The 25,090-nt window shown below is 47.1% G+C and overlaps 1 protein-coding gene across 8 annotated transcripts in view; it reads left to right on the top strand.

Moving 5' to 3' along the window:
- PTPN13 (protein tyrosine phosphatase non-receptor type 13) overlaps nucleotides 1–25,090 on the top strand; it is an 830,096-nt gene that overhangs the window by 697,456 nt on the left and 107,550 nt on the right. For all 8 annotated transcript variants that reach the window (XM_085636547.1, XM_085636545.1, XM_085636546.1 and 5 more), the window contains 2 exons: nucleotides 15,683–15,836; nucleotides 22,888–23,028. In XM_085636547.1, coding sequence (XP_085492673.1) covers nucleotides 15,683–15,836; nucleotides 22,888–23,028 — 295 coding nt within the window. The remainder of the gene's footprint in view (nucleotides 1–15,682; nucleotides 15,837–22,887; nucleotides 23,029–25,090) is intronic.

Genomic DNA, 25,090 nt, shown 5'->3' with positions numbered 1-25,090 from the left:
TTGTTCATTTGACATTGATGATAAATATTGCAAAGGCTTGAAGATCATATACAGTAGAGTAGTGTAAAGGGGAAATCCTTCATACAAAGAAAATCATTCAGAGCATACTTATCATTGAATTGTCATACTAACCATGGTCCCCTTTCCTTCATAGCAAACCTAATAACACTTTTAAATTGTCCCATGGGGGCAAAAAGGAAGTATTCTCCTGTAAGGGTAACAAAGATTAGAGTGAGATGTGAGAGCTCGCTCACCTCCCATATCAATATCACTAATCAGATAGGAGAGAGCAAGCTACCAAGTTCTTTAAAGATGTCCCTCACACAGAGTGTGAAAAAAGTGCCTTTAGGTTTTTTTAAAAGACCTTTCACCCACCAACCTAGTTGGTGGCGGTTGTATGACGTTACAACGCATGCTTTTACCCTGCATGCTGTTATAACGCACATTTTTACCCTGACTTGCTGTCGGAGGTGCGCTGGATTTTGGAATAGTATAATTTACTATCTCAACTCCAGTGTGTGCATCAATAGGGAAGGTGTTGGAGTTAAATCCAACACCTTATACCCCCTGCAACAAGCCATTTGCGTTGTAACAGCATGCGGGGTGAGAGCATGTGTTGTATCGCATCGGTTGTAATGGCTGTTTCCCATTGGTGGCATGCTTTATCATTGGGGTCCCACCCGAGACACCTAACGCATCACAGGTGTGCTTCGATGCCTGATTACAGCAGAGCTGGGTTTTTTTGGGGGGTGTTTATTTACCTCAAATGAGCTTAGGAAGTGAATTAAAATTATCAGTTATGTGGCTTACTTTAAGGCAGCTGTGGCCAGTAAATTCAGACCTGTGTGTAAACCACTATTTACGCACTGGTCAGAATTACGAGTTTGGCTGTATTTAACGCATTCAATAATTATTAGCTGCAATAAATACCTCAGCTGTCATTACATTTCAGCAATGTTAACCAGGAAAAATTGTACGGTATTTACCATATCATGCATATTTTGGTGTGTTAAACACCAAAACACATTTGTTATTCCCCACAAATCTGTGATAGGTGTTTTTTATCGCATACGATAAATAACGTACCCTTTGGTATAATAATTATTTGTGTGCTTAATAACACCTAAACTCATAATGAGGGCCTTAGTATGCAGAGTACTGCATGTGCATTGAGGAAGCAGTATTTCTTCCAAATATCCATCAGTGATCATCATCTTAGACTGTGTATTAAATACGGCCACCAATATGTACACCTCCGTCTAAGTTCTGTAGTGTTGCGGGTCTGAATCATACAGACTCTTGGAATCACTGAACACCAGAAACATTAATGATTTGCAAGGGATACACCCCGTTGAATTTCAAGACCTGAGCAAACATCTGAACCATTGCCAAAGTGCACCTAGGCCTGACAACTAGTTCACATTTGCCACACCTGCCTACCCAAGTTTGTTGCAGAAGACTTCCTCATTGGCAGGTTGGAAGGCTTCAATCCCATTGCAGATTGAATCTGGGCATAGGACAACCATGAGTCCCTGCATATCAGGACCTAGGTATCCTAATAATGCTATCTGAAAGAAACACATAGTGATAGATTCCTTACCTTGGAATTACCCACAGGCGTCAGATTTGATCCGGAAAGTTTTTGTCAGCAGTACCCCTGCATGTCGGTAGGTGGCGTTGTGCGGCTCCGCGTCCGTGATCGGCGTCGTGGTCGCCGAGATGACGTCGCGGGCTCTACTTAGATGCTGCCCACGCGTGCTGACGTCAGTTCTTTTTTTTTTCGTGCCAGCAAGCGCTGATCCGGGAAGAGCAGACTCCCCAGTCAATTTTTGACTGACTTTTTGAGGCCTTTTTGTCTCTATTTTTCATCGAGTCTTTGACTCCTGGTGCAGTTAGGATGCCCGATTTTAAGTCCTGCGAGGACTGTCACCGTATGATGTCGGTGACGGACCCGCACTGTGTGTGTCATTTGCCTGGGATGCGACCACGAGACCCCAAGTCGTGCCCCGACTGCCAGGCCATGGTGCCGAAGTCTTTGCGGGAGAGGTCCCGAAGGCTGCTGGAGGCTCCGGGAGATCGAGGGACCATGCGCGGAGCCATCACCATTGATCTTTGGGATCCAAGTCTTCGCACTCAGGGTCCGGTAAGGCGAAGCACAAGAAGTCAAAGAAACGTCATAATTCTCTGACTTCCCCTCGCTGGTCACGCGACGTGGCTGAGGGTGTGGGTGGTGCCTCCCCCGCGGCTCCTGCGGAGCCTGTGCAGTCGCCACTGGCCTACCCGCCCTTCCCGGGTCCGTCGGCGACTCTGGCCCAAATACAGGACTTCCTGTCGGCCATGACTTGCCTTTTCATGCCGTCGGGTCCCGTTGGTGTGCCTTTGGGCCCCGCGGTCCCGACTGGGGTTCCTCGCATTTCATCACCAGTGGCTCCGGTGTCGCTGTCGGCGCTGACCTCAGCTCCGCAGGACCCCTCTGGATCTAGGCCTGGATCCCAGTCGATGCCGGTTTACCTTATAACACCTCCACCGACGTCGACCCCACCGGCACCACTTCCGACGTCACCCGCTCCTCGGGACGACGTCGACCCCGGTTTCAGCCCCGAAGTGGACGCGGCATCGATCGATGCTGTTCTCGACGCTGCTCGGGGATTTCTATCCCCATGTCCCTGCTCCTTATTTTAGGCCTGTAAACCAGCCTGAGGAGGAAGGGGGAGGCCAGTGGTCTGGATACCTCACCAGACCTTGGCATGCTGTCTCCTCCTACCGTGGCTACCGAGGAGGGTCCTACTTATGCTGTGGTGTTGCGTAGGGCGGCTGTGGCCCTGCACCTCCTGCTCCCTACTGTGGCCATCAGGACTAACCTCCTGACAGAACTGCTTCACCCAGCAGCTGCTTCCCTTCAATGAAGCACTTTCTGACGTTCTTTTGGGCACCTGGTCCAGGCCCACTGGGGCTCCTGTGGAAAGGAACGTGGCCCGATGCCATCGCCCGGCTCTGGGTGACCCCATTTTCCTCTCTCAACACCCTACCCCTGAGAGCTTGGTTGTCCAAGCCTCTGCTTCCCTGACCCCCTTCCCTTCCGCACCACTGGATAGAGAATCTAAGAAACTGGATCAGTTCAGGAAGAAGATTTTTTCTTCTGCCAGTTCTGCGCCGCGGTTCGTGAACACCGCATGCCTCTTGGGCTGTTATTCCCACTTTCTGTGGGATACGGTGGCGCAAGTGCTGCCTCAGTGTCCGGAGGAGGCCTGGAGAGCTCTCTCCCAGGCTGTTGAAGAGGGGAGAGATGCAGCTAAGTTCATGATTCGTCGTGGTCTAGACGCCGCCGACTCACTGGGCAGATCGATTGCAATGACGGTGGTGATCTGACGCCACACCTGGTTGAGGACAACTGGATTTTCGGGGGATGTTCAAAGCACACTTAAGGACATGCCTTTTGATGGCCGTTGCCTCTTCGGCGACAAAGCAGGCAGCGTGTTGGATCGGTTTAAGGACTCATGGGCTACGGCCAAGTCCTTGGGACTCTCTGCAGTTCGCCCTCCTCTACCTTCTGCTTTTCTCTCCTTTCGTGGCACCGGAAGGGGTGCCCCGCAGTGTTCGCAACAGAGCACAAACCTGTGCAGCAACAATCCCAGCACGGACGCGGGTTCCGCCGTGGTGAACCAAGGGGCCAGCGGGTGGGTCAGTCTACCTCCACCCTGGCCAGCACTGCCTCCAAATCTTCCTAGTCCGAACTTTCAGGCCCATCATATACCATTGGGCGGCAGGCTTCGCCATCACCTCCCGCACTGGTGCACCATCACTTTGGACAGGTGGGTTTTAGAGATAGTACAAAGGGGCTACTCCCTCCCCTTTGAGACTACCCCTCCAGCCATGCCACCTCGTTACCACCGCATGTCAGGGAACACTTGGTGCTTCTTCAGCAGGAAGTTGCAGACCTCTTGGCCAAGGGGGCCATCGAGCGGGTTCCGACACCAGAAGTAGCTCGTGGTTGCTATTACCACTACTTTCTGGTACCCAAGAAGGACAAGGGCCTGCGTCCTATCTTAGTCCTCCGGAACGTCAATCGCTTCCTCTGCAAAGAGAAGTTCAAGATGCTCACTCTGGCTCAGGTCTTGTCTGCTCTTGATCCACAAGACTGGATGGTGGCGCTAGACTTGAAGGATGCCTATTTTCACATTCCAGACCTGCAGGCTCACTGGCGTTACCTGCGATTCACGGTAGGCCACGAGCACTTTCAGTTCACCGTGCTCCCTTTTTGGCCTTACCAGCGCCCCTCGGGTGTTCATGAAAGTGATGGCGGTGGTTGCAGCTCATCTGCGCAGATCAGGGGTTTCAGTCTTCCCCTATCTCGACGACTGGTTGTTAAAGGCGGGCCCGCCCCAGACAGTTGTCTCCCACCTCCAGACTAAGGCCGACCTCCTACATTTGCTGGGGTTTTCCATCAACGTGCCGAAGTCGCACCTGATTCCCTCTCAGAAGCTCCTCTTCATCGGAGCGGTTCTGGACACAGTGCAGTTTTGGATCTATCCTCCTGAACAGCGAGTCAGGGATATTCGGGCTCTGATTCGGATCTTTTCAGCCCTTGTCCCGGGTTTCGGTCAGAGTGACCCTGAGGCTGCTGGGCCTCATGGCTTTTCGCCGCGAGTGGAGTAGCTGTCTGTTGTACGCCTTTCCGCCTATATCACTTCTGCCCAGAGTGCAGAAGAAGATCAGGCGCGACTGGGCATAAGTCATCCTTGTGGCCCTGGACTGGGCTCGAAGAGTATGGTATCCCGAGCTACTCAGTATGAGCAGCGATCCCCCGATCAGACTGCCTCTTCGGGAGGATCTTCTGTCGCAGCAGCAGGGGACGGTCCTCTACCCAAACCTGTCCAGTCTCCACCTCTTTGCGTGGAGATTGAGCAGCTGCAGTGGATTCCTTTTGACTTGCCTCCTGAAGTTTGTGATGTCATTCTGGCAGCCAGGCGTCCCTCCACTAAAGTGGTATAAGCCTGCAGGTGGAACAAGTTTGTGGCATGGATCACAGCAAAGGCTGTGGATCCCCTTTCTGCCCCTCTTTCCAAGGTTCTTTTGTTCCTTCTTTCTATAGCCCAGCAGGGCTCTGCTCTGGGCGCTATCAAAGGTTATCTTTCTGCCATTTTGGCCTTTCTCAGGCTCCCTGATCAGCCCTCTCTTTTCAAGTCCCCTGTTGTAAATAGATTTCTCAAAGACATTACACACCTTTTCCCTGCTATTCCTTTTGTGATGCCACAGTGGGACTTAAATCTGGTTCTTACATATTTGATGTGCGCTCCCTTTGAGACTCTTCACAACTGTCCTCTTCATCTCTTAACCTTGAAGACTGCCTGTCGCGGGATGGACAAAGGCTCAGAGGCAGGGATAGAGACTGAGGATGTTTTTATTGCTCGGTACACTCTTTTCTTGTACAGGTTGGGTCTGTAGAAGGGGAGAGGGGACTCGTCCTCTTTTTCTGTATCCGCCCGTTTGGTGGGGGTCTTCTTTCCTCTTATTCTCCGGTCCAGGATGCCGTGTTCTCCTTGGAAGGGGGCAGAACTCCGGTCCACACGGTGCGTGTAAAAGAGAAGGGAGACCGTTTCAGTCTAGTGCTCAAGTTGTATACAATAGTGAGGGAGGGGGAGTGAGGAGGTACACCGTGACCTTTTTCCTATCCTAAGTGTCGTGGAAGTGAGGGAACGGGTACCGGGGAATGAGGTTCCTAGGGTTTAGTTACTTTCTGCCTGCCTGCCCAACTCGAGATACAAGCTTCTCCGGAAACGTGGCAGGGCGAATCACCGAACCGTTGGCCTCCTGGGTCCTCCGTCTGTGTCCTCGTTCTGGGGGCTGCTCTCTCGTCCTTTCCGTCGTTCTCCGCTCTCTCCTCTCGGGGTGCTCGCGTCTCTCTCTCCTCTTCGTCCGTAGCCACGCACACACCTCTCTCGATACTTCCGCGATTTAAACACCTTCCTTCGTCGCGTCATCAAAGGGGGCGTGGCTGGAGACAAGTTCATCCCAGTTAAAGAAACAGGGATCTTCAGTGCCTGCTGTACTTCTGAAGTCCGGTGTCCGGATTGGTGCTTCGGGCTGCTGGAGGTAAAGAGGGGAGAGGGGAGTGTTCACACAGTCAGACCGTAACCGTAGGCTGTTTTCCCGGCCCGGGAGTGCTGCCTTGTTACACTGCCTTCCTTTTTGCCATCACCTCCGCTAGGTGGGATAGTGAGCTCCAGGTCCTTTCCTATCGGTCCATCCGTATAAGATTGTGCTCAGGCCCCATCCTTTCTTTTTGCCAAAAGTTGTTACGGTCTTTCACATTGGGCAGACTATTACCTTGCGCACTTTCTTCCCGCCTCCGCATCCTTCCAGAGAGGAAAAGAGGCTCCACCGTCTGGACCCAAAACGTGCGCTCTCATTCTATCACAAACGCACACAACAGTTCAGGGTGGATGACCGACTCTTTGTTGGCTACGTTGGCACCAACGAACGTCGAGCGGTACACAAGAGGTCTATCTCCCGCTGGGTCGTCTTGTGTATCAAAGCCTGTTACTCTGTGGCTAAAAGAGAGCCTCCGGAGGGACTGCATACTCATTCCACTAGAGCAACGGCAGCCACTACTGCATTGGGTTGTGTTGTCACCCTGCAAGACATCTGTCAGGCAGCCACGTGGGCCTCGCTGCACACGTTTATTAAGCATTATTGCCTGGACAGCCAAGTCCGGAGAGACGGCTTCTTTGGCCTTTCTGTTCTCCCGGACTTTCTGGTGTGATCTTGGTTCGCAGACCCACCACCGGGGTTGGTATTGCTGGGGTATCTATTCTAAGGTAAGGAATCTATCACTATGTGTATCTTTCAGATGAACAAGTTAGTACCTTCGGTAACGATATGTTCGAGGCATATGAGCTGCAGATTGTACACTTAGCATAGATCGCCATCTGGTGTTGGGCCCGGATGTTTGCAGTTTGTTTTTGTTCTTTGGACAGTCTTTGGAAGTCACGAGTTCGGTGACTCCTCCTTCGGTCCGTACTGCGCATGGGCTTCGGCTCCATCCTCAGATTGTTTTTTTCCGCCATCGGGCTCGGATGTGATACTTCGTGCTCCGGCTTCGAACTTCTACGGTTCCAGCCTCAACGGAAAATCCTCGTTTCTTCGAGTTTCTTCATCATCATCTTCATCTCTCGAAGCGGCACTTTTCTCCATCCCTTACATCGGCACCGGCCTTCGGGCCCTCCTCGACTCCGGTCCCGGCCGATGGAAAGGACTCCGTTCAAAAAGTGCCCAAAATGTGGGTCTAAATTTCCCCACACCGACCTCCATCAGGTGTGTAACCTTTGCCTCTCTCCAGAACACGAGGCCAGAGACTGCCCCGCCTGTAAGTCTTTTCGATCAAAGAAGACCATCCGGGATCGAAGAGCTCGACGCACCATGGCGCACTCATCGTCCGCAGCTCCACCGGACATCTTCGGAGACGGCGCCGAAGCTTCGGGGCAACTACACACCGAGCAGGAGGACGACGTCGTCAGCGCTTCCGAGGCCGACGACTCCGACGTGGAGGACATCACACCGGCGCAGCGGGTCGTGAGTACTGTACCCCCTCCCACCCCCGCGCCCACAACCAAAGAGACTCAGGTTACACCCTCGCCTGCAGGCCTGTGTAAAACCAAGCACAAAGCTTCTATCACCCCACCTTCGGGCCCGGTGTCGAAGCCTCAGAAGTCTCACGGCAGCTCGGGCTCGAGCCAGCCGACGCCTGGTGCCGAAAAACACCATTCGGCACCGAAGAAAGGGATACCCAGCTCGACTCCGAAGCCACCGGTGCCGAAGCCTGGACTCTCGGTGCCGACCAAACACAAACACAAATCCGTCGGCACCGACGCTCCGGCGCCGAAAATTCTTTTGACGCCGAAAAAAACGGAGACCCCAAAAAAGCATGGCGCACAGAAACCATCGAAGCCCTCGGTTCCGAAATCATCGGCGCCAGCGGACGATTCGACGCCACTGGCTCTGTTTACACCAGACCCTTTGCAAAAGACTCTATCTAAAGATCCAAAGACTGGGCTATTGACTTTAGTTGTCAAGAAAAGACGCCTTGACACTCTGGCTCCTCCTCCACCACCCAAACGGAAGGACTCTGCCACTTCTCCCCTCAGAGTGCCCTCCCCACTACCTCCTCCTCTGCCTCCTCCACCTCCTCCACCCCCTCCCCCTCCCAGGTCTCCGCCACCCTTACCTTATCACTCCCCGACCCCGTCCCCAGATCCGGACTTCGGGGACCCACATTATGACCCAGCGGACGCCCCAATGAACCCCACTCCACCGGGGACCCCAGACCCATGGGAAGACTACCACAACCCTGACATACCTGATATGCCTCAGGACGACCTATACCCATCCAGGCCGTCTCCTCTGGAGGACTCCTTAGGGTTTCACCACTTAGTGCAGAGAGCAGCACACTACCATGGGGTGGACATGCACAGCGAACCAGTGGAAGACGACTTCCTACTGGACACATTTGACATTCAGGACAAATCCACGTCTATTTTGCCCATGCTTAAGGGTGTCACCAAGCATGCTGCAGAGGTATTCAAAGACCCTGTCAGGGCCAGGGTACTAAACCATAGAATAGAGAAAAAGTACAAGGCGGCACCCACAGACCCTGCATACATTAAGGGCCCTGCTCCCTTAGATTCCCTAGTTGTCTCCACAGCTAGAAAGCGGGCTAACTCCCAGTCCTCAGGAGAAGCCCCACCGCCAGACAAGGAATCCAAACTTCTAGACGCGTCTGGCAAACGTACCGCCTCCCAAGCTGCAAACATGTGGCGCATTGCAAACACACAAGCGCTACTTGCGCGCTATGACAGAGCACACTATGACGAACTTGAGGCTCTGATGCAGCACCTTCCCGAAAAACACAAGCGCAAGGCTCATGACCTGATACAGGAGGGTAAACTAATTACAAACACCTCCATTAAGTGTGCCCTCGATGCAGCCGACACTGCTTCTAGAGCCATAAATACCAGTGTCCTGCTTCGTCGCCATGCCTGGCTCAGGATCTCAGGGTTCAAGCCTGAAGTCCAGGCGTCTATACTCAATCACCCTTTTGACCAACAAACTCTCTTTGGGCCAAAGGTAGACGAAGCGTTGGAAAAGATGAAAAAGGACACAGACACAGCAAAGTCTATGGGGGCACTCCAAACACAAGCCTCTAAACGTTCCTTTCGACGCTCATCCTTTCGTGGAACAGGCAGAGGCTTCTCCACCGACAGCGCCTCTACCTCCTACAAGTCCCCTCCTCAAAATACCTTTTCAAAGGGCAACCAAAGGGGTGGTTACAGAGGCAACAACAATAAGGGCAGGGGCAAAACTAACACCACCCGTTCTGCTACCCCACCCGCACAATGACTTCCCTCCGCTCCCCCCAGACCATCCCACTCCGGTCGGGGGCAGGCTACAAAACTTTATCCACGCATGGGAGTCCATAACATCGGACAAATGGGTGACCCAAATCATTCGGTCAGGGTACTGTCTCGAGCTAACATCTACCCCACCCAATATCCCACCAAGGCACCGTCCAATGTCTCAAGAACATTCCACACTGCTCAAACAAGAGGTACTCTCCCTCCTCCAAAAACACGCTATAGAGCAGGTCCCCGTCAATCAGCAAAATCTAGGGGTCTACTCCCTATATTTCTTAATACCAAAGAAAGACGGGACCCTCAGGCCCATTCTGGACCTCAGGCCCCTAAACGCCTACATACATTCAGACCATTTCCACATGGTCACCCTACAACAAGTCCTCCCGCTCCTCTGTCAGGGAGACTTTCTCACTACCTTGGATCTGAAAGACGCATACTTTCACATTCCAATACACCCCTCTCACAGGAAGTACCTCAGGTTCGTGGTGGACGGGCAGCATTACCAATTCACGGTTCTCCCCTTCGGGGTTACCACCGCACCACGGGTGTTTACCAAATGCCTAGCGGTAGTGGCAGCACACCTCAGACGTCAACACATTCACGTCTTCCCTTACTTAGACGACTGGCTGATAAAAGCCGCGTCCTACCACTAATGTGTGCAACATACAAACAGCACCATCCAACTGCTCCACCAGCTAGGCTTCACGGTGAACTACCAAAAGTCCCACCTCATACCATCGCACACAAAGCAATATCTCGGGGCCACTATAGACACCTCCAAGGGTATTGCCTATCCAAACTCGGCCAGAATCACAAGCATTCAAGCCTTACGCAAAACATTCCTCCCTCAACACTCTCTTCCAGCAAGAGTGTTTATGAAGCTCATAGGAATGATGGCGTCTTGCATTTTCATAGTGCCCCATGCAAGACTCCACATGCGTCCCCTTCAAGAGTGCCTAGCACAACAGTGGAACCAGGCCCAGGGTCAGCTGACGGATCTGGTGTTGGTGGACGGCCGCACACATCACTCTCTGCTGTGGTGGAACACCACAAACCTTTCCAAAGGGCGGCCGTTCCTGGACCCGGTTCCTCAGGTGATTCTAACAGCGGACGCATCGCTCTCCGGCTGGGGAGCGCACCTCCTACACCTCACAATGCAAGGTCTATGGACGCCACAGCAAAAATCGCTCCACATCAACCATCTGGAGCTCTTGGCGATCTTTCTAGCCCTAAAATCCTTCCAAAAACAGATTTCGGGCAAAGCAGTCCTCATTTGCACAGACAACATGACTGCAATGTATTATATCCAAAAACAGGGGGGGACACACTCTCCCCAGCTCTCCCGCTTAGCCCAGAGCATATGGAGATGGGCAATTCCCCAAAACATCTTTCTCCTGGCACAGCACGCTCCAGGCGTACAAAACACCATGGCAGATCTGCTCAGCAGACAAACGCAACAAATACACGAATGGGAACTGCATCCACAAGTTCTTCACCCATTCTTCCAACAGTGGGGGCATCCTCAGATAGACCTCTTCGCCACCCACGAAAACAAAAAATGCCCAAGCTTCGCCGCCAGATACCCACACCCATTGTCCAAGGGCAATGCGATATGGATGAACTGGTCAGACAGATTTGCATACGCCTTTCCACCTCAACAACACTCCCTCACACTCATTCTAGTAGCTCCAACATGGGCCAGGCAGCCGTGGTACACCACACTACTACAACTATCAGTGGTACCACATCAAAAACTGCACCTATCCCCATGCCTACTAACCCAGAACCATGGAGAAATCAGGCACCCGGACCCAGCTCAGCTCAACCTTGCGATCTGGCTCCTGAAATCTTAGAATTTGGATACTTTAACCTTCCCCCTGATTGCATGAACATCATCATGGAAGCCAGACGTCCTACCACTAGAGCATGCTATGCCGCAAAGTGGAAAAGATTTGTAATTTACTGCCGTAACAATACAATCAACCCTTTAGATGCATCCATACAGCACATCATATGCTATCTGCTCCATCTTCACAGGTGTAACCTGGCATATTCATCCATACGCCTACACCTAGCAGCGATTGCTGCTTATCTACAAAACAGACAGCATTTATCACTGTTCAGAGTGCCCGCTATTAAAGCCTTTATGGAAGGCCTTAAACGAGTAATTCCTCCCAGGGCACCACCTTCCCCTGTATGGAATCTAAATTTAGTTCTTACACGGCTAATGGGTCCGCCCTTCGAACCAATGCATAAATGTGAACTACAGTTTCTCACCTGAAAAACAGCTTTTCTCGTAGCTATCACTTCCCTTAGAAGGGTTGGTGAAATACAAGCATTCACTATACAGGAACCCTTCCTACAAATACATCACAGCAAGGTCATACTTCGCACAAATCCGAAGTTTCTGCCCAAGGTCATTTCCCCCTTCCATCTCAATCAATCGGTGGAATTACCTGTCTTCTTCTCGCAACCTCAATCTGTTGCAGAGAGGGCCTTACACACACTCGATGTTAAAAGGGCTTTGCTGTACTACATACAAAGAACGCAACCCTTCAGGAAGACTAAACAATTGTTCGTTTCCTTCTCTCCACCACACAAAGGCAACCCCATCTCTAAATCAGGGATAGCTAGGTGGATTGTAAAGTGCATACAAATTTGCTATCAAAAGGCAAAAAGAACATTATCTGTTCCGCCTAAAGCCCACTCTACAAGAAAGTTAGGGGCTTCTATGGCTTTTCTAGGGAATATACCCTTAGATGACATCTGCAAAGCAGCCACATGGTCAACACCGCACACCTTCACAAAACATTACTGTGTAGATGTGCATTCCAAGCAGCAAGCTAGGGTGGGCCAGGCTGTACTAAAGACACTTTTTCAAACCACTGCAACGGATACCGGTGGTCGCCGCTAAGGTTGGGTACTACTATATAATCTATGCTAAGTGTACAATCTGCAGCTCATATGCCTCGAACGGAATATGCTACTTACCAGTATGCATCTGTTCTTGGCATGTAGAGCTGCAGAGTTGTACACGCCCACCCGCCTCCCTGGCTACCTGTATCCGTTCCAGTACATCTTATTTAGATACAACACACATGGGTTTCTCACTGTTATTACTACGCTCCATCATTTCCCTGTTGCCGAAAAACAATCTGAGGATAGAGCCGAAGCCCATGCGCAGTACGGACCGAAGGAGGAGTCACCGAACTCGTGACTTCCAAAGACTGTCCAAAGAACAAAAACAAACTGCAAACATCCGGGCCCAACACCAGATGGCGATCTATGCTAAGTGTACAACTCTGCAGCTCTACATGCCAAGAACAGATGCATACTGGTAAGTAGCATATTCCATCTGTAAGAAACATTAGTAGTGATAGATTCCTTACTGCCCCACCCATCCTCCCCATTCTGCAAACTGATTTCTAGGGTTAAGGGCATCCCTTTCAGGGCCCTAGTTTCAATGCAAAAGTGGTCAGTATCTTTCATGGCTCTGTGTTCCTGGCGTGGAAAGTCGTGTACAGAACTGACGTCAGCGCACGTGGGCGGCATCTAAGTATTGCCCGTGACGTCATCTCGGCGACCACGATGCCGACGACGGATGCGGAATCGCACGACGCCACATACCGACGCGCAGGGGTACTGCTGACGGAAACTTTCCGGATCCAGTCTGACGCCTGGGGGTAATTCTAAGGTACGGAATCTATCACTACTAATGTTTCTTACAGATATATTGTTACCGAAGGTAAGTAGCTTGTTCACCAAGGGTAATGCCCTTGTTTCATGGTCGATAAGAAGTTGTCATTCTTAGACATATAATAAGTGACTCCAATGACTGCTCAAAAACCCACTGGCTTGTTCCACCCTCAGTTCCTTGAAAATTACAGAAAGGTGTAATTGGAAGAGCTGTTTCAAATAAGTTGTTCCTTAAAGGACCATCTCTGCTCCATGCCCCCACACCTTGGTTTCTGTGTAGCTGCAAAGACTGTATGTGGATTCATGTCTGATTGTGGATGTGCAATAGGAAAAGGCTAGAATGAAAACAATGGCCTTCAGAACTCATTAAGCACCATCACCAGGATTGATTGTGTGTAGTAATTCTGAATGAAAATGCCTTAGCTGAAAGGTTGATAACATGATGACTACCACCTTTTACCTTGCTGGGGAAGAAATTAAGTGGTTCCTAGGACACTACCTAAAATAAAGATCAACATTAGGTCAAAGTCCTATACGTTTTGACCACCTGGCACCTTAATATCCTGTCATCCCATAGAGACATAAAATCCCTAAGCTCAGATCCTAATATCCATGGACATTGTGAGAGCTGTTGTGGTAAAACTAGGAGTCTAATCTTTGGAAACAATTTATATACCCATGCACTAGGAGGAAGGATGGCTGACAATGTATCATGTGTATGAATCACAGGTGTTTAATAGAACTCTTTATGGATACTACCAGAACCTATAGCTTGCTATCCAAAAATATTGCCAGCCTCTCTCCCCCCTCCAGTGTTACTATTGCTTAAGTAGTGGAACTACTTTTGATGTAACAAGGATCAAAGGCTTAGTTAACCAACTGTGCTCCAACTCATGACCTGTAGATACACAGATGTTGAAGAGATACAGAGAAGGGACAGAGGAAACGCTTCATACAGCCATCCATCTGCACTGCGGTCTTGTAAGTACTGTAAAAACTAGTAAGCCCTTAGAAAGGCTGGTGGCCAAGCCCTCAGCAGGAACCTTGCCCTCACTGAAATGTCAGACATCTTTACTAGAAGATGGTCTTCAAGTTAGCATACTGCAGTATTAAGGAAGGGTAAGAAAAAAAGAAAATAATCAATGCTTGCCTCAATTTAACACTACTGGTGTCAATCTAAAACATGCATATGCTTTACAGATTAAATAGTGATTTAAAATGCATTCAGGAGTTAGCTTTTCTCCATAGTGCTGTAAGGCTATGTTGTTCTAAAAAGGGCTAAAAGTGCACGACCAGGACTATAAATGTGCAAATGCAAAATGTTAACAGTTTAAATAAGTAGGTTTAACAAATAATGTTAGCTAGGGGACCCGTTTGTCGCACAAACCAAGTGTGTTGTTTTTCTTTCACATTACAATGAACAAAAGATGCACACCCCAAACAATGGCTTGCACCAATTTAAACCATAATTAATCAAAACGTTTTTTAACACACATCTGAGAGGCAACTATATGAGCGGAAACTCAGTAACAGCCAAATGCTATTCGCAAAAAGATGAATCGAGAGGTGTTGTCCTTGATTTGTTTATTCCTTTATTCGATTTTCATTGTGTGATTGACATAAAACTTCGTGCAGCCAATGCGTTTCACCCATGTACGAACTTCTTCAGGGCATCTAGACAGAAATATAGAGAGCTTTCTTAGCTACTCCCAGTGAGAGATGTCCATTGTGGGAGCTTTATTTTCGATTCAATCAGTTCTAGACGGTGTGTAGTAGCTGCCCCTCCCATTGTTTTCTCACCCTGGAAACATTGGTGGATATTCTATACATTTTAGCAGATTTCCACTCTCTAATTGTACCCTTATTTTTGTAGAATGTTTACAATATTGAATTTGTACATTGTCCTCAGTTAAATTGTCAATAGATCCTGATTTTATTTCAGTCTGGATCATTATGATTGTTCTCTCATATTCACTGTTCTGTGTGCCTGTTTTCAAAGTAGAAGTGCAGAAATACTATGCAGGAGAACAAAAAGCTGTGAAAGTGATGCCTAGAACTGTGTGTAGAGACAACTGTGTGGTCCATAAACCAATTGTAGACCAAATAAGCAAAGGAGTCAGTTTGAGATGATCCAGTTAGTGATAAGTCATACCAAGAAAAGTGGTTCATTTTGCTTACCAGAAGCCTGGGTTCTGATCTGCAGTTTCCCTGATTTCTGTAATCTAGTTTCATCCTCACTTCCCAAATCATACAGTTCTGCAACAGCGGCCCATGTAAGGATGGTGGGGCCGGGTGGAGGGATTTCGACAGACGAGGAGGAGGGAAAGTTAATTATTTATTTAATTTTTCCTCGTGGTCATCTGTTGAAACCCCCCTCCCCCCATCCCGGCCCACCGCTCCACCGCTCTTACTTGCACGGGCCGCAGTTGCTATTCTGTGTACAACATCTTATGTTCAAGACGTACCTACTACAATAAAAGGTTTCTGTGAAGTCCTCCTTTTCTCCTAAAACTTGTTCAGTGCTACATTGAAAATAAAAACACAAGAGCTAACAAGTATATATATTACGTTTTCAGGTGAATGGAGAGAGAATGATTGGTGTTTCTCATGCACAAGCAGTATCATGCCTACGAAACGCAAGAGGGTGCATCACATTGGACGTAGCTAGAGAAGCTCCTCCGACTGATGCATATTTGTCATCCATTTTTTCCACATACAATGGCATTATAGGTAAGAAATGCTTATTTAACATATTCATTGTGAAAGAATAACATAAAGTGGCAGTGGTATTTGGTAATGCTACAAGTGAGCCCATAAAAAATGTGAAACATTTGGATAGAAGGGCATGTATCTATCGCAATGATGAGGTTATTGTGAATAAATAACATTGATCTTATCCAGCCCTTTGAATCATTGTATTTCTCTTGACCAAAGCCCCCTCACATTCATTCAGTACTTAGACATGGCTTTAGCTTTGGAGCCACTGATCTCCATGAGGGTCAGATCATCAAATTACTTCCACCTTTATCTCCCTAAAGAATTTAGGTGCCAGATGTACCAATTTTGTTTGTGGTTGCAAAAACTTCGATTTGGAGTTTGAGAGCATAAAAAAGTTTTATTTCCAATTTGCTAATTGCATTTTTGGGGTTAGTTGACTTTTACCGACCCCTAAAATGGGCTTACATATGGACACTGATTCGGTTTGTTTTGAATGCCCTTTCCAAATACTGAATCCCTTCCATATGTGTCAAGCATTTACAACTGGTGCTATTTAATTCACAAAAGGCAAGGTGGCCCGTTAGACCACACCCCTTTGTGAATTGGTTTAACAGTCTCAGAGGGAGGAGGCAATGGACCGGGAAATCCCTTCAAAGAAATAGGGCTACTTTAAAAAAACTAAAGAAAACAAAAACGTTTTCTTTTCTTAAAACGCAGTAACATTCTCTGCTGACCCTTGCAGGCCATTATCCATCTGATTGTCACCAATTGGAGTAAGTTACCATTTGCAACCTACCGAATAAATATTAACTAGGTAGGTTGAACAGCCACTCGGACTGTTTGCAGGGATTTTTCTTTATTGTTGTGAGCAGTGTTTTTAGTTCTTCCGCTAATTCTTATTTGTGAGTGTTGAACCTGTTGATACAGTAGCAAATGTAAAAGAGGAGCATATCAAAACGTAATTACTATTGGTTTTGCTATGCACAGTAGACTTACAACAACTACACAGTAAGCGTCAAGGTTTGCCATTTTATCCATATAGCCCACTTATACTGCTTACATCCGAAATATTGGGAACTGTGTAACGTTATGTCTGATCTAGGGTGGTCTTAAATTGTTATCAGAATCGAAAATTCAGGATATGAGACCTAGTTTGGCTGATTGTCCTTTGGACTAAATCCTAGAACAGGGACAGTATAGTGAGTTTTGCTGGAAGGCTGTCTTGATAAAGGTTGTTGAACTCTTAAAAGCCTTGCATGTTTTGGGGCATTTCTAAATCTATAGAGGCTTCAGAGCAACATCATCAGCATAGAGTAAACAACCAACACTCATCAATCCTAGCTTAGGGGGATCTCCTTTACCCTGTCCAACTCTGCGAGGTAAGTCATGGATGTAAAGGGTGAAAAGGAGGAGCACAAGTAAGCACCCCTGCTTCAAACCATTAAGTGTCTCTACTTTGCTGGACTGACCCTGGTTCCCTCCCATCAGAATCTAAGTCCAAGTTGAAGAGTGCAGAGCAACAATGAACCAAAGCAAGTGCGCGGAGATCCCCAGTGAATCCAATTTCCTCAACAGCGTCCTACGGTCAACCCTAGTGAACGCTGTAGAGAAATCAATAAAGGCAGTATATAAAGCCATGCCCTTTCCCACAGGATACTTTTCAATCAATGTTTAAAGAGCTGTGATAAATACTCTTTGTGAATAATTTCCCAATTGCATCCAATAATGCAATCTGCCAAAAGCTAGCAGGAGAAGTTTTAGGACACATTTTATATAAAGACACAACAACTTTCCAGGAAGATGGGAAGGCCCCATGCGAAAAGCAATATTGAAACACCGGGAACAGAAAAAGAGCCCATGCAGAAACCTCTGGTTTGATAAGAGATATTGAGAGTTCATCCAGGCCCATCACCCTGGAATACCTTGAGCCCTTAATAAAGCTCTCTGTCTCCTCATAAGAAGGCGGGCCATATTACACTCAATGAGTGAGGCTCATCACGTGACTTCAACAAAGTCCCGCACCTGGAATAACTGGCATATAACTGCAAGATATATTGGGTCCACTCTGCTTCGCATATAGCGATGGCCTCGGCCTTAATTCTGGAATCGCACTATTCAGCTATTAAAGACCAATATTTATGTGAGTCATCAGAAAAAGCAACTTTTCTCAACATAATCAATTTCTGGCCCTCCTTCGTTCAGACACCTAAAATCTAGTTTGCACCCGCTTCAACTAATTGATTTCCCTTTGCCTCAATAGCGATGGCTGCTTAAATTGTTTCCTTACTAGGAAAGTTAAATCACGGTTTACCTTCTTTACCTCCAAAGGATGACTACAGAGTGTTTAACAATAGTAATTGTATTCTTCCTCCCACGTGATCGAAACAGAGGCAGCTGGTTTTCAAACCAGGCAAGCGCGTTCTCCAGTGAAGTGACAGAGGAGCCTAAACTCGCTGTTTTAACATGAACAGTTAAATTCATCATATTATTATTTGACCAACAAGTATACCCATTTGTTTTACTATAAACAGTAGTATCATTTCTGGAATTCCAGGGCTCAATCACCTTAAGCTCCAAGTCAAAAACCACCGAGAGGATACTGTGATCGCTTAAATCCGTCCTCAGTACCTCAAATTGAGAAAAAGCACCAAACATTTGGTTAGATACCACCATATAATCGATTTAATGATTGCCCTCGAGAGCAGTGAAAAGTAAAAGAGGTTTGGAGAGTCCTCTGGGAATCTGCCATTTAAAACTTTAAGGGCTTTAGATCTCAGACAATCCAGAAAGCTGGGCCCCACCTATCTGGTTTAATATTACCAGGTAAAATAGCCTCTGGAATACACCAGACATCATCCAACTCTGAGTTTCCAAAGATCAAAGAAGAACAGTTCGAGATGTAGCATTAAAATCTCCCACAATAATAATCAATGTGCAATCTTCCGAAACACTAATATTGTATACAAAAGAAAAGATAGACTGAACTAAGAGTCAGAAGACCGCCCAGGGGGGATATACATACACATTTACCAAAAGAAAGGATGTTTAAGGTCCCCTTATTACAATGCACAGGGCTAACTTTCAGCAGATGCAAAGTTTTGAGGGATGGACAAACACCTTAGGATTCCAATTTATACTACTCCTAAAGAAGATGGCTGTACCTCCACTTGCATGACTTTTTACCGTGGGTTTTGCCGCACAAGAAAATACAAAATAATTCACATATTTAAAATCAGAACATATCCCGTTTCCGGTAAGCAAGTTACCAATGGACAAAAATGCATACAAAATTTAACTTGGAATTAGACTGTCTCAGTTCTGCCATATTCCAGGACAGGATTTTGCCCAAGGGTCTAACTCTGCAACATTGGAAGTTTTTTTTTTTTTGGAAGCATTCAATGCACCTGCTACCCAACTCCAGGGAGCTAACTCACCTCCCTTCCCAGGATCCCTGGCCCACTGGTCCTCATATCCCACAATGTTTAACACTTTCCTTCCCTTATCTCTACCAATTGAGATTGTGATATCCTTCAAATTTGCAACCCCCCTACTACTGCAAGAATGTTGAATGAACTCCTGGGGGCCCATTAGGGTCTATGGTGAATTCAAACAGAAAAACATCAATATCTTTCTTCCAGAAATGGTCCACATTGGCCAGGATTAGCATTACAACAATCCTAGAACCAAATGTGACCCTAAAACTCGGAAGTGGAGGAAGGGGATCCAAATAAACCTGTTCAATATCTTTACTTGACACAAGGCAAAGGGCTCTTATTTCTAGTAAAAGCTGTAAGATAACACTTCTATTCAATGGGCCGAGTTCACTATCAAACAAGGAAAAACAATTCAAGGCATTAAAGAGGTGGCCAAAACCAGGTCCTTGAACACGATTATTTATTATGCCTTGGCCCAGTCCCTGAATAAAGCAGCAGTGGGAGCTTCTCTATTAAGAGTCCTCGTGAATTTGGGAGCAGTACATAAAGAAGAGGATTCCCCACGAGGATGAACTGGGAGAGATCTTTTAGGGACCCACTCAGCCTCTTGGGGACTCCACGCTCTTGTTCATCAGTTCTCACCACTTCAACAATCCCATCCCCATCATCATCCTTCACGATACCCACGTTTGTGCCACCCCAGTAATTATGGGCAGCTACCCCCATATTTGTTAGCCCCTTCTCCAGCCGATAGCACTCTTGGATTGGTACTTCTAGTATAGCGCATACTAGTTACTTCTGGGGACTCAATCTCTGGAACTAAATGAAGAACAACGTCTTGAAACGGAATAATGGGAGCAGACTCTTTTGAAACATTAGAGAACCTGAGTTTTTTAGACTTACATTTCATAATGTGCTGGGTTCTCTTCCTTTTCCCTTTCTGGCATTTTGCCCTTGGTAAATTAACACAAGAAGCGACATCTTGCAAGACTACAACCCCAGGAGTAAGGGAACCCCTTTTTTAAATATCGGAAAAATAGGAAGAGGATTCTCAATTATAGCTACATTTGCACTTTTGGGCTACATAACATCGTTCTTCTGGTAAATGGTTTTGAAAAGAAAGAAGAGGGCTAGTTGTCAATCTCCTTAGTGGCCTCAGAGTTACCATTGGGTTGCCCAAAAGGAGTGGCCCCCAAATCCACCATGATCACCCGCCTGAATTCTAATTTCTGCCACCCCATTTCTTGCCACTGCGGTAGTCTGGGAGGCCTGAGATTTCATTCCAGTGCCCCCTTCTTTATTCCTTTAACATAAGCCAAGGGAGGTGAGATACTGCACCCCTTTTAGGATTGGAGACAGCACTCCCAGCACATGGTCAGAATCAGAAACTCATCTATCCAACAAAGTCAAAATCGAGGATAGGTTCTTCTCCACTCATAATAAAATATCTGAGTGGGCCCTTTCCTCGCATGCCCCCCACCTTGCATGCCTCTTCCCCTTCCCGAATAAATAACTGCAGAAATGCTTGGGCCCCTGTGGACACAGATAAATCACAGTGCAAAGAGTTCATTGAGCCTATTAAAGAAACCCTCGAAGATGGCTTACTACTATACAAAGCCGGTAATGATGGATGGCTAGGTAAACAATACAGAGGCGGGCTCAAGACCACATCCGAGGCAATAGGTGATTTTAGGTTAGCCTCTCTAATCCAATACCTCTCTATGAGTGTGACAATGTCTGGCATAGAATAGTCCTCCAATACATCAGGGTCACCGGAACTGTGTAACATAATGTCTGATCTAGGGTGGTTTTAATTTCTTATCAGATTTGCACATTTAGGATATGGAACCTTTACTCTTACAGGCAGTCCTTATGTTTGACTGGTTGTCCTTTGGACTAAATCCTAGGCCTGGGGCAGTATAGTGAGTTTTGCTGGAATGCTGTCTTGATGGAGCTTGGAGGACTCTTAAAACCTTGCATGGTTATTGGTATTTCTAACTATTTAGAGGTTTGTACTGTGCTACAGCTCCAGAAGGTGTCTGTGATCTGTTCTGTTACCTTCCTGATGGAAAACGATCACTTTGTACTGATCATACTGCATGTGCTTCCTTAAACTACCATGCTGTGAAGTAAAATACAGAATGTACCATAAAGCTTTTCAGTTTCACTTTTAAAATTAATCAAATTACATTTGTATGATTTATTGCTGCTGATTATATGTTGTTTACTTTTTACTATTGTTGTGGGAGTTTGCAGTCTTTATTTTGCTGTTTTGTTATGTTATTATTTTATGAGCTGGTTGAGTTAATGACTGGTTGATTTTGACAGTGACGCAAAGCTTTGGGCAAAGGGAGATGTCCGATTCCAGTTGAGTGACAATCAGGTTTTCTATTCTCTGTGGAATGGATTAGAAAAATAGATTGATAACATAGCGAGTGACAAATTCATATGCAAGCATAATCTTGTCAACATTTCTAGTGACCTTCTCTTGCTTTTTATCCTTAAATTCTTTCTGATTAATGATATTTTGCTTTAGAGCAAATTTCCTCCTTTTTTTGTCCATTAAAAAAACATTCAAATTAGCTTTTGTTCTGCTTTACCAAAAAATGCTTCCTTTACATCTCACACAAGTGGAGAGGGAGTCTGTTGTGCTTGCATTCTGTTTATGCTGTGTATGATTTGAGGGTGCTATCTTCAGATGAGTGGCTTGCATTTAGATCTTCACCACATGCTTTTTCCATTCTCGGAATCCAGCTGATTTTCCTGGGTGGACTCACTAATCATCATTTACATCTTGAATTGACAGTGCAAATTTGATTATTAAAAAAGGTGCTGGGCATACTGCAGACACACCAATATACTCATGGGCTTTAGCACTTGAGGCCCGATTACGATCTTGTCAGGAAACCATACCTACCGAATCGGTCCAGGAATGCTTTCCAGATGACTCGGATCAGGTGAGTCCAAACGAGTGATTTGGATGTATCCGGATGCTTCCGGATACAATTCGATTGGACACCCAGCGACTTCAATGGGAGCCTGTGTTCCAAAGGAGAACACAGACTCCCATTGAAGTAAGGGGTGGCTGGGGAAAACCTTGCACCCTGTTACCTGCCACACTGTGCATTGTTGGACAGGGGGGTCCCTCGGGTACCCCCACGGGCCCGATTCGGAAGGCTCCGGGAAAAGTGGTGCCTGCTACAGGCCCCCAAAGACAGATTCCAGCAGCCAATTAATTCCGGAAAAAACGATTTGGAATGGCTGTCCGAATCGGTCATCGTAAGCGGTCGCTCGGAAATTGAGTCCATAGAGCTGTACGATTCTGCTCTGAAAGACTTGACCTATCTGAATGCCTTTCTGAACAGATTCGGACAGCCCTACCGGTTTACGGACATCGTAACCGGTCGTTGGGAACTGTGTACGATTCGGTCATCAACCAGGGTTCCAAATCGGATTTGGCAAACCCAAATCTGATTCGGAGCCCTTCCGAATGGAATCGTAATCGACCCCTTAATGTCAAACCGCTCCTCTATTTTATAATGTTTGCCACAAGTGATTTTTCAGTTAATAAGCCTTGCACATTGTTTTTTTAATGACATTGGTCAATCTGTGTCTTGTTTTATCCACAGATGCTGAGATTCAGGATGAATATTATGAAGATGATGATGATCAAGATGTCATCCAATCTCTCCTTAATGTTGTGCATGAGGAGACCCAGAACCTCTTACAATCATCAAATCAGATTGCAGTGTCAAAGGATCAAAGACCAGGTATTTTAAGCATTGAAGGTGAATCATACCCTGAAAACAAGCAAGGAATGTCTCCATCACTGTAGATGGTACTTTTTAGAAGATAGTCGCTAATGTAACTCACACTGTAATCCTTCACCTCCCATTAACACACCAGAGTGCCGTTGGCTCTCTTTATTATATACAAATATGTTGAATGCAAAAATAATCAATATACAGTGTATAGATTTATGCTCTAGATTAAAACATTTAACTCAAACTGAATTTCATCGAAGCAGTTGCCAAAGTGATATTTAAACCATATTGAAATTCAGTTTTCTGTTATTATATACATTTATGGGATTATTTGCACCATAGATTATTACAAAACGAAATCACTTCTAGGCAAGAAGTGAAGTGTTCCCCAGGAATGGGCATCATAAAATGGTTCTTTGAAAAGCATGACTTTTGCATCTTTCATAAAAATACATTTCTGTTTTAAGGGTTAGCAGAGGTTTGCGAATCTACATCACCTACTGGAACTACCAGCATTTCCTGGACACCTCATCTCAAGGGATGATACTGTGCATGTATTCTGGTCTATTATTCTCAATGTTGATGGCACCATGTGCCATGGAAAAGAGAAAACATAATAGTCACCTCTAGACACTTTATTGGTTGGTTAACATTGGCCATAGCTTTGCTTGTGATGGATACATCTGCCTCTGGATTCCTCACCTTTTGAATTACCCCATGCGCAGCATTCCTCTGAAACTTTTCTCCATAGCTCTCCCACATCGATGAGGAGGTCAAAATGGGACGGCTACGCACGTGACTCCGTGTGATGTTATCAGAGCCATAAGAAGACCTTGACGGCGTGATGATGACAGTTCCCTTTTTTCTGTAAACGCATAAAAAAAATTTTCTTTTTCTAGGGCTCTCCGTTTCTGGAGTTTGATTGTTGCAGGTTCTTCCTGAAATTGTAGTAGTGGCATGGCTTCCCAGAAGAAGTCTGGTTTTAAACCTTGCAGGGAATGTGGGGGTCATATGTCTATCACTGTCCCCCATGAAGATTGTCTTTGGTGACTCTCGTCGGACCACGACATCGAGGGGTGTTCGTCATGCAAACGCATGAATTTGAAGGCCCTGAAAGAGAGGGAAGCCAAGCTGTTTATTACCAGGGCAAAGAAACAGAAAAGGGGTCAGAAAAGGACGAGATCCAAATCCAAATCGCCGACTCCACATACCTCAAAGTCATTGAAGCACAAGAACAAGCGGCGTCATGGATCCAGAGGCCGTTCATCTAAGGATAAATCACTGAAGTCGGGGTCCCCCGTACTCCGGCGTCACTGCAAGGGTGAAGTCTCACCTTCCTCTTCTCAGGTGACTCCGGCAAACTCTCCAGCTCCGAGAATCTCTCCGGTGCCCAGAGAAGTGATGCCTTCGCTTCCGGCCTCCCCATCTCCGGCTCCAGTGTCTCTGGCACTACGACCGGATCCAGTCAAACAGCCTCCTCAAACTGTCTCTGAATCAGCGGTACCAGAGCCGTACCCATCCTTTCTGGCTCCAGGTACGGATCCATTGCATTTCTTGAATGCGCTGTTTGGCATGTTTGCCAAGGCGGCTAACACTCCTGGTGCGCCTGTTGGCCCCATGGGACTGCTTTCATACAGCCTTGGAGGCTTGCCACCTCATTTTGCATTGGCGCCATTCATGCTTTTAATGCCGATGACCCCGGGGAGTTGGGCTCTTCTGATGCCGAGGTTCTCGATGCCAGTGCAATCCCTGGAGAGAAGACTGCAATTGGAGTCCTCTCTGGTGGAGCCTCCATCCATGCCAGTCCCGAAGTCACCGGCACCATGCCTGGCGCCGCCCATGCCGGTACCCAGGATGAGATCCAAAAGGGAGGCACAGAAGCTGTTGGATGAGGAAGAATATCAAGAGCAGCAGGAAGAGGCTGAAATTATTGAGCCTATGCAGGAATTTGAGGGGCTGCAGGAGGCTAGTGATTTGGACACATCTCCGGAGTGGGAGCTCTCTTCACCGAAAGGCCTTCCATCGCAGGAGGTTTCCTCATACCATTCCATAATAAGAAAAGCAGCTG

Source organism: Triturus cristatus, chromosome 2_1 (genome assembly GCF_964204655.1).
Source record: "Triturus cristatus chromosome 2_1, aTriCri1.1, whole genome shotgun sequence".
NCBI lineage: Eukaryota > Metazoa > Chordata > Amphibia > Caudata > Salamandridae > Triturus > Triturus cristatus.
Note: the sequence above shows the minus strand (reverse complement) of the source record. Positions and strands in the feature narration are given on the sequence as shown.